At 41.0% G+C, this 9,647-nt stretch overlaps 1 protein-coding gene across 1 annotated transcript; it reads right to left on the reverse strand.

The window, feature by feature from the left end:
• Positions 1-5,156: 5,156 nt before the first annotated feature.
• Positions 5,157-6,159, reverse strand: LOC103197135 (olfactory receptor 51E2). The gene has a single exon (XM_007941015.2). It carries the CDS (start codon positions 6,117-6,119, stop codon positions 5,157-5,159), a length of 963 nt encoding a protein of 320 aa, XP_007939206.2. The 5' UTR covers positions 6,120-6,159.
• Positions 6,160-9,647: the final 3,488 nt, after the last annotated feature.

A 9,647-nucleotide genomic window follows, 5' to 3' on the forward strand; every position in this document is an offset into this window, starting at 1 on the left:
AAAGAAAGAAAGAAAGAAAGAAAGTAAGGAAAACCAAATTCATCAAGTAGATTCTGACCCACAGTGACCCCCACTGGGTTTCCGAGGCCTTAAATCTTTATGGAAGTAGGCTGCCTCATCTTCCTCCTGTGGAGCAGATGGGCTTGAACTACTGAGCATCTGGTTAGCAGCCAAATGTCTTACCCACTATGCCACCAGAGCTGCTAACAGGCTGTTAGGGTCTTACATTTATCAATTTTATTGTATATCTGACACCCACTACAATGTATTTTAATGCTTATTTTTGTATTCTTTTCACCTTATAAAGGGCCTAAAACATTTGAAATACTTCTTGAATGTTTAACACTGAATAATATTAAAGAAATAGACATTGAGCAAGCACTTTGGCATCAGCTGGGAGAATTAGTGATGATCATTGCAGCAAAGAATCCCAAATATGTGATGCTGGTAATCTCTGGTCATAAATATGTATTAAGTGTAAATCCTTTCTTCCAACATTAATAAAAAATGCCTAGAGAACTCTTTATCCCCAGAAACAAATAAAATTATGGTCTGCCCTTCTTTCATATTAATCCAGCCTGCGATAGATGATGGGCTACCCAGAGATGGGGACTAGATGAAATTACTAGGGGCAAGTGGCCTGTTTTACTCATTGGGCCACTCATCTGATTCTCAGTCTCTCCAGGGGAATTTGCTACCTAAACTGGTGCCCTTCTCTGACTAGGCCAATGTAAACATGGCTGGGAACAGGGCAGTGTTTTTATGGTCTTCATTCCCTTGAGACTCTGTTTCACTGGGAAAGATTGCCTCGCTACAGTGAACACTTGCCCGAGTCTACTAGTTCTGGGAGCCTCTCACGGTAGGGTGTGCCACAGAGAAGGGGGCTGGCTTCCTCATGAGGGTCAGAAGGCAGTTCCCAAGAACGTCCCAGAGGATTTCAGCCTTGAAGACCATTTATAATTGTTCATTACTTCTTAATGATGTTCTGTGCACATGATATTTTTAGAGTAAAGATAGGATTTAGAGGTTATATAATTCAATTACAACGTTTTACAGAGTGAGTTCAAAGAGGTTATGTGAATTAGAAAAGATCACCCACCTAGGGTCAGAACAGGAACTGGCTTCAGCTTGGGTCCTGTGGTGGATAGGTCTGTGTCAACTTGGCTGGGGCTGGTTGAGTGGCTGGGCAGCTGGATGTAGTATTCTTCATGATGAGACTGGTAATCAACTCCATGGTGGAAACTACTGTGAGCAGCTGTGTAGCTGCCTTAGGGATGTGGTTTGCTTCCTGTATGTAAGGAGAAGCCGTGGGGAACAGTCTCTAGCTTATGGTATGCTTGGGCCCTGGATGTAGCCATGTCGTTGTTCAGCAGCCTGCCATGCTCTGTCCACCTTGGGACTTTCAATGGACTTGAATTAAAGGCCTGTCTTGTGGTTTGGTAACATTGGTACTGTGCCATTTTATTCATCAATCTTGGGCTTGTTAGCCTCAATAGCTAGTAGCTGATTGAGAGAAGAGAGAGATACCTCTAGCTTCAGTGGGCTGGAAGCAAGAGGCAGAGCTGAAGCCCAAGGTCAAGGGGCTTTCACAAAGACCCTAGAACCTGGCACTTGGAACTTGGACTTCTAGCCTCCCGAACAGTAAGAGAATAAACTCTTTTTTTGTTAAGGTCATCCCATTTATGGTATATTCTTGTCAGAGAGGCTCTAGGTAATCAGAACATGTCCTCTCAAGATTCCCTCTTAGCACATTCTAGAGGCACATAAATCTCTTTCCAGGAAAGATGGATATGGAATAGAGTAGATATCTCTTTAAGAGCAGCTCACATCACTCACAGGGTAGGGACAGATTGGCTTAATTTTTGGATTATCCTTTTTCTTCCAGAGGAAACATGGAAACTTTCCTTTCAACTCTGAGGGAAAGTGTTCCCCTCGCCTGACTGTTCTAGATAAAACAACAGAGGTACAAGAGGAAAAGTGAACTCTCTAAAGTCACTTCCTGCAGAAGAAGTCATTTCCCTGCATCCTTCGTAACTAACCTTGATCACGCCATGCTTTCTTGGTCAAGCTACAATTTTCATTGAGTTTAATACAGTAAACAGTATACAGCAGGCTCAGAAGTCAGGGAGATATGGGTTCAAATTTGAATTCTGCCATTTACTATTGCATGACTTTAGGGAAATTATATAATCCTTTTAACCTCAGTACTAATCTGCAAAATGAGTATCATCTCAAATGTTTGTCTTGAGGATTATGTAAGTAATACATAAACAGTTAAGTGCTTGGCTGCTAACTGAAAGATTGGTGGTTAGAATCCACCCAGAGGTGCCTTGGAAGAATGGTCTGGCAATGTATTTTTCAAAAGGTCACAGCCATGAAAATCTAATGCACATTTCTATTCTGAAATATACAGGATTCCCATGAATAAGAATTGACTTGAGGGCAACAGGTTTGTTTTTTTGGTTTGGTACTTATGGCAAAACCAAAACAAAAATACAAAAAACAAAACCCCAAACTCACTGCCATTGAGTTGATTCCACTCATAATGACCCCTCCTTGGTTTTCTGAGGCAACATCTCTACAGAAGTAGATTGCCCAGTCTTCCTTCTGAGGAGTGGCTGGTGGGTTTGAACCACCATCCTTCTGGTTAGCAGTTATATGCCTTAGCTACTATGCCATCAGAGCTCCCAGTATTTATGACAGTAGAAGATAAATAGGAAGCCTTCAATAAATGGTAGTGTTAAATACAAGAGAGATGTATCAAATCCTGAGTATCTCAAAGCTTATTCCATTTCGCTAACCTAGAATAGTTCCCCTATATGTTCCATGTTAAGCTCTTTGGCCTACCTTTGTATTCACCTGGAACTATAACACACTTTTTTTTGTTGTTGTTCTATTTCACATCTAGTGTGTGCTCTTCCTTATTTGTTTTTCTACCTTAGGACTTTCTCCAAGGTGAGTTATAATCATAAGGGCAATTCCACTCAAAAAGCTAGTGGATAAACACCCTAGCCTACTTTTTGGATAAAAATTTCCTGGGGCATTCTGGTAGAGTCAAGAGCCCCTTGTCCAAAGCAATGACATCTCCAAATCTGAGATCATAGGATTTTGTAAATATAAAAGCAATAGGCATAACACTCAGTGAAATTTAAAATAAAACTTTATTGCATCTTACACCTGAGTTAAAACTCAGACAATATTAAATAGTGTACATTAAAAATGGACTGATAAAGGATACACTAAGAAAAAAGAAAACATGATTAAGGAGATATAAGAGATAAATAGACAATACTGTCCCTTAATTTGAAAAGAAGCAGAGTGTAAGACTGTGAAAGGTGACTGTGAAGCACAAAGAGTAATCTGGGTTTATTGCTCACCACAAGGACAGGGTTATCTTTCAGCACAAATACAAACATATTCATCTTACTGTATACACAGCAGAGAGAAAACAGGATTTGTACAGGTTGAGGAAACACATATTTGATTATCAAATTTAATTTCAAAGCTGTGTGCTTACAAGCTGTGTGACTTAGTTAAGTCATCTTGCTAATGTAAGTCTCTTTTCTTTTCCTAGTAAGAGGGACAAAAATGGTATTTACCTCACAAAGTTGTTTTGAAGATTAGCCTTTAAAGAACTTTAAATAGTGCTTGGAACATTGTAAGCACTCAAGAGATGTTAGTTAGCATTATTATTAAAGGCTTAGATAAATTCCCATGTAATACATAAATATACCAACAGTGAGAAGTGTGGCAAACACTGGCTTCTATAAATTACCAGTCTCATTTTCCTATTTTATAAGTTGTACATGTCGACTAAGCAAGATATCCATAATAAAATTAGAAAGTAGGGGCAAATGTAAATCACTAGTAATTTGAAAACATTTCCTTCAAGAGAGATTGTTTTCCAAATTAGTCTCAATCATGTATCCTTATTACTTTTCTTAACTTTATAAGCATGCTTTGTTTTATTTTTATTGTGGTAAATATGTAAGTAACAAATTATTTGTCATTTTAACATTCTTCCCATGCACAATTCAGTGACATTAATTATGTTTATCATGTTGTTTTACTATGACCATTCTCACCACAGCCATCAAGTTGAATCTGACTCATAGTGACCCTCATTGTGTTTCCGAAGCTGCAAATCTTTATGGAAGTAGATTATCTCATCTTCCTCCTATGTAGGAGCTGGTGGGCTTGAACTGCTGACTTTCTGGTTAACAGTCAGATACCTTATCCACTATGCCACCAGAGCTCCTTACCATCACCATTATCCATTACCAAACAGCATGTTTAATTTCATAGCAGTCCTTAAAGGCCACATAATATTTCATTAAGAGAATGGGCCACATTGTTTTTCTATATTTTATACTCCAGGATTTCTAATATATGATTGCTCCAAATAATGGTATAACCACTGTATTTTATAAAAATTTTGTTTTATGCACTTGAAGATATTTTATTAGGATAAATTGTTAAAAATGAGATTATCATTCTTGCTATAATACTGCCATATTATTTTTTAAAGTTTTTGTGTCGATTTATATCTTCCTCTGCAATTTGCAAAAATATCTGTTTCAATACAACCTCATATTCATTGTGAATTTTCATTAATAAAAATTGCTAAACTGATAGCCAAAGAACATTGTCTAATTACTGTTTTAATGTTTCTTGCATTACTAGTTTGAATATTTTTTGCCCTGTTATTAAGCCAATTATAGTTGTGTCAGTCCTCCTTGTGTTCTTCTTATTATTTATTGTGGTATTGGTGAATTTTCTAATTAAACTTTTTATATCATAAGGATATCAATAACTTTTTGATCTGTGGCATGGAACCATATTAGCCTTCAAAATATAGTTAGGTATCTCAAACACAGGCAGAATTTTGGGGCCAGATCCGAGAAAAGCACTTATGTCCTTATGGACAACTGGAATTAAATTGTTGTTGTTGTTTGCCATCGAGTCGGCCCCGACTCATAGCGACCCCTCCTTGGGTTTCCGAGGCAGTATCACCACGGAAGTAGGATTGCCCAACCTTCCTTCCGAGGAGTGGCTGGTGGGTTTGAACCGCCAGCCTTCTGGTGAGCAGTCAAGTGCCTTAGGCACTAATAGTTATATCAAGCAATTAGGGAGAAGGAGAAGTAGAGTGGGAAGGGTCACCTGCCTCCTACAGCCTGAAGGTTCTTGTCACAGCTGATCTTGAACATGGCAAGCACTCGTATTCTGATCTCTTTGGTCTTGGCACCATAGATGATGGGATTGATCACAGGAGGCAGCAGCAAGTAGACATCACCCATGAGAACATGCACAATGGGATCCAAGCTGTTTCCAAAGCGGTGTGCCACCGAGAGGCCAATTAGTGGCACGTAGAAAGCCAGTACCACAATGATGTGTGACACACACGTCCCAAAGGCTTTGGCTCGCTCTGACTTGGAAGGAAGCTGTAGAACAGTCCGTATAATCAGAAAATAGGACAAGGAGATGAATGTGACGTCCACGCCCATGACCAGTAGGATGGCAGTAAGACCGTAGACCACATTAGGCAAAGTGTCTGCATAGGCCAACTTCATCACATCCTGGTGCACACAATAGGAATGTGAGAGCACATTGGAGTGGCAGAAGGCCAGTCGCTTGATGAGAAGAGGGAGTGGTAAAAAGAAAAGTGATCCACGCACCAAGGCCACCATGCCAATATGTGCAGTTACTGTATTGTTGAGCACTGCAGCATGGCGCAGGGGATGGCAGATAGCCACATAACGGTCAAAGGCCATGGCCAGCAGGATGGTGGACTCGATGGCTGACAAAGCATGAATAAAGAACATCTGGGCAATGCAGGCATCAAAGGAAATTTCCTGGGAGTTGAACCAGAAGAGAGCGAGGATCTTGGGCATGGTGGATGTGGACAAGGCCAGGTCAATGGCTGCCAGCATGCAGAGAAAGAGATACATGGGTGTGTGCAAGCTGCGCTCTGTCCTTATGATGAAGACTACGATACAGTTTCCAAACACTGCAACAGCATACATTGAAAGCAGGGGAAAACCAATCCAGAAATGGGCTTCTTCTAGTCCTGGGATACCAATAAGCACAAAGGTGGTATGTGTGAAGTTGCAGGAACTCATAGTTGGCACTGAGGAGGGGGGGACTGGAGAGAGTGAGGTCACACTGTCAGTCTGCTAGCCTGCTAGGACATGGAGCACAATCAGAGAGGCCAACCTCCGAAATCTGGGAACTGAAGTTATCATACCTCTTCCTCCCTTCTCTTGCCCATTCTCCCAACCCACACTGATGCCACTTAATCTGTTCAATAATTTCTAAGCAACTCTTCCAAAGAGAGAAAAGGTCAAATTTATTTATCAATCACTACTCTCAGGGTCCATTTACATTTGCTTAAAAGGGAGCCTGGGGAGAACAATTCTAGTCCAGAATGTGGCCTTCTCAAATTTCCTCAGACTCCTCACCCTGGCCCACACCTTTGGTGTCTGTATACTGGGTAATCCTTTACTCAGATAGGTGTTAAAACATACCCTATTTCACGTCTTTTCCAGCTACTAATATACGTTTTCTCTTTCTTCTTTTTATTCATTCATTCATTCATAAGCACTCACTTATATGATCTTCTATGTACAAGGCTATTTGCTAGATGCTGCTGATACAGAGATAAAAGATGCCTCCTTTACCCTCCAGCTGTCCTGCCTAGTGGAGGCAATAAAGTAAACCAAATCATTAGCGCACTGTGAGAAATGTTAGCAAGAAGTGTGTATTTATTACAGGGAGGGGGAGAGGCGTGATCAGAGGAATCTTCCTGGAAAAACTGATCCCTTGGATCAGTTTTGAAACATGACTAGAAATGACATAGGCAGAGAAGGAAATAAAGGGTGTAAAAGCAGTAGGAAAAGATTCTTGGTTTTGCAAATTAAGATTACAGGCCTCCAGGTATAAGGTCAATGAGGAAGAAAAGAAGGAGAAACAAACAGAGAAACAAACAACAAACTGAAAAGAAAAGAAAGAAAGAAACAACAACAACAACAAAAACTAATAAAAAAGACTGAAAGCAATTTTTTTTTTCCAGGAATGAAGGAAACTCATCCAGAGACATAACAAAGGTAGCACCTCCTTCTGATGACTTCTCTAGAAATAAAGGAGCTGGCAGAATGAGAAGGCTTCAGCAGATCCTAGCTGCCTGATGAGGTTCCTGTGAAGGCTCTTTCCTCTACTCCTGGTGGTGGGTTTCTCCACATCTGCAAATTATCTCCCAAGGCTGTTCCCATTGCCCTCAAGAGAGTTTGATTAAGTCCTGACCTTGAGATGGGTCTTTCATGAAACCTCTGCCGACAAATATTGAAGAATACTGAAAATATCATGAACTGTCAGAAGAACGAACAGATATGTCTTGGAAGAAGTACAAGCAGAAGGCTCCTTAGAAGTGAGAATGGCCAGACTTTGTCTCACGTAGTTTGGTCATGTTTTCAGAAGGGACAAATTCCTGGAAAAGGATATCATGCTTGGTAAAATAGAAGGTCAGTGAAGAAGGGGAAGACCTTCAATGAGATGGATGGGTACAGTGGCTGCAATGAAGGGCTTAAGCATAGTAAGGATTGTGAAGGTGGTGCAGGACCAGGCAGTAGTTCATTCTGTTGTACGTAGGGTCACTATGAGTAGGAGCCAACTCAACAGCATCTAACAATAACAATCTGACAGCAAGCCATCCGTGTCAGCCTGCTTCAGCCTTCTTCCCACCCAAACACAGGGATGCTGACCTCATGAAACTCCTTTCTTACTAGGTTCTCGAGATGCCTTGCTTTTTAGAACTAGTTATCTCTAGGGAGCCAAGGGCTTGGTTTCTAGGAACTGAAGAAGAATGGACCCTGGGTTATAAGATCACAAAAGCCACACTTCTGATCTCTGCTTTACCCTCTCAGAACTTGTGAAAAGACACAATAGCTACCCTCTTTGACAAACATAAAATACTAACTATGGTCCCCAGCTGCTGTTAGAACACAAAATTCTCTTTTCAGAGGCAGAGGATGATATCTTTTAGTGAGATGCAAGGCTTTCATCACAGATAATTTGCGGAGGGGATGTATATATCCAAACAAGTCATGCTGGAGTGTGAGACTAAGCTAAGGAACCTTCCCTGAACAGAGGTCAGCTCAATAGACCATTGTGTCCAGGAGAAATGGGGACCGTGGTGAAGAAAAGGGCAGACCTGAGGGATTATCAAGGGAAGCATGATGCTATATTTCCCCTTTCTCAAGGCCTTTTGCCCATGCTACTGAAGGCCATGTTACGAACAGATTCTATAGTTTACTGAAGCCTCTCATGGGGCATCTTTCTGCTTTGCTGGCACCTGTACTTCCTTTTTTGAAGTCTAAGCCTGTAGGGTCATCATATTCCCAGATACATATCTCAGAAGACCTTGTGTCTCCCTCACCTAGTGTCTGCTCTTTTGCCTAAATTAGCTTTTGCCTAGACCCAATTTTAATTTCTTTTTGGGCCTGAATATGGCTGCTGCGTTCATTCTCACTTGCCTTCTAGACTGTCAGTTAATATTCTGAAATATTTCTTTCCTGCCATAGAGGTATGGGTGGGACACAAAAGCTCCTTCCCCTCTCTCTGCCCTGCCATGAGGCTGTGTTTAGGGTTTTAAAACCCCTTATGATGGCAGGAGTCTTGGGCTGTGCAGCTCCAGGTTAGGGGCAGACTTACCTGGGAACAGTGAAATCCTACCAAGTGAGAGCAGCAGAGCTGCCTTGTCCTTTCAGGGACTGGTCTCTTTATAACACTGCCCAGAGGCCCGTGGGAGCAGGCTGTGGGAATATGGACTGAGGCACCAGGGACTTGACAGAGAGGAACATCTCTGTATCCTCTTGTATGTCACTCCCATAGGCTTCCCACTGTCCCTTCCTAGCAAAGCAACCAAAAGGAGTCTACAGCTTCTGTCATGTTTCCCATATTTGTATACAGGGCTTTTGGCAATCTGTCCCCCCTCTTCAAAGCTAATTCAAGCTCTCAGGGTCAACCACTCTGTGGTGAATGCCTTTCCTCATTAACACTCTGCAAGGAAAAACAGGCAACATAGATACATAGTTACGGCCCCTGGGCTCTAGGAATTCAAATTCACTTTAAAAACCATGATGGGCATACAATACATAGCTCCTTTGTTCAAAATAGGGACATGTATGTACCAGATGCATTTGGAAAGGAATGAGTAGTAGCACCTCTTGCCCGTACTCTGACATGACTCTATCTTTTCTCAGCTTTCCTTTCAGTTTAAAAAAACAGTCTTAAAAGTAGGAAGGCCCTTTTATTGCACCTGGGTTATAGACAAAGGACGGATTTGATAAAAGCTCTTAGTTTTATTTATTTATTTAGTTTACCATATGCACCTGTTCCAACTGATCTATATATTTTTTTTTAATGAGATTTGGGTAAAAGTTTACAGAGCAAATTGACTTTCCATTCAACAGTTTGCATACATTTTGTTTTGCAATACCCTCAGTGTAACAGCACTTTCCCCACTTCCTCCCTGTGTTTACTGTTTCCCTTTATTCTTCTTTCCTATCCCTTCCTGCCTTCTGAGAAGGCTTTAGCTTTAATTCACATAGTTAATTAGTGATATATTGTTTGAGAAACCAGATATTGTGATT

Source organism: Orycteropus afer, unplaced genomic scaffold, assembly GCF_000298275.1.
Source record: "Orycteropus afer afer isolate SDZICR_OR568_19922 unplaced genomic scaffold, OryAfe1.0 scaffold00074, whole genome shotgun sequence".
In the NCBI taxonomy this organism is placed as follows: domain Eukaryota; kingdom Metazoa; phylum Chordata; class Mammalia; order Tubulidentata; family Orycteropodidae; genus Orycteropus; species Orycteropus afer.

Excerpts from the sequence above, each read along its gene's own strand:
- LOC103197135 (XM_007941015.2), bottom strand. The coding sequence starts at position 6,119 with ATGAGTTCCTGCAACTTCACACATACCACCTTTGTGCTTATTGGTATC.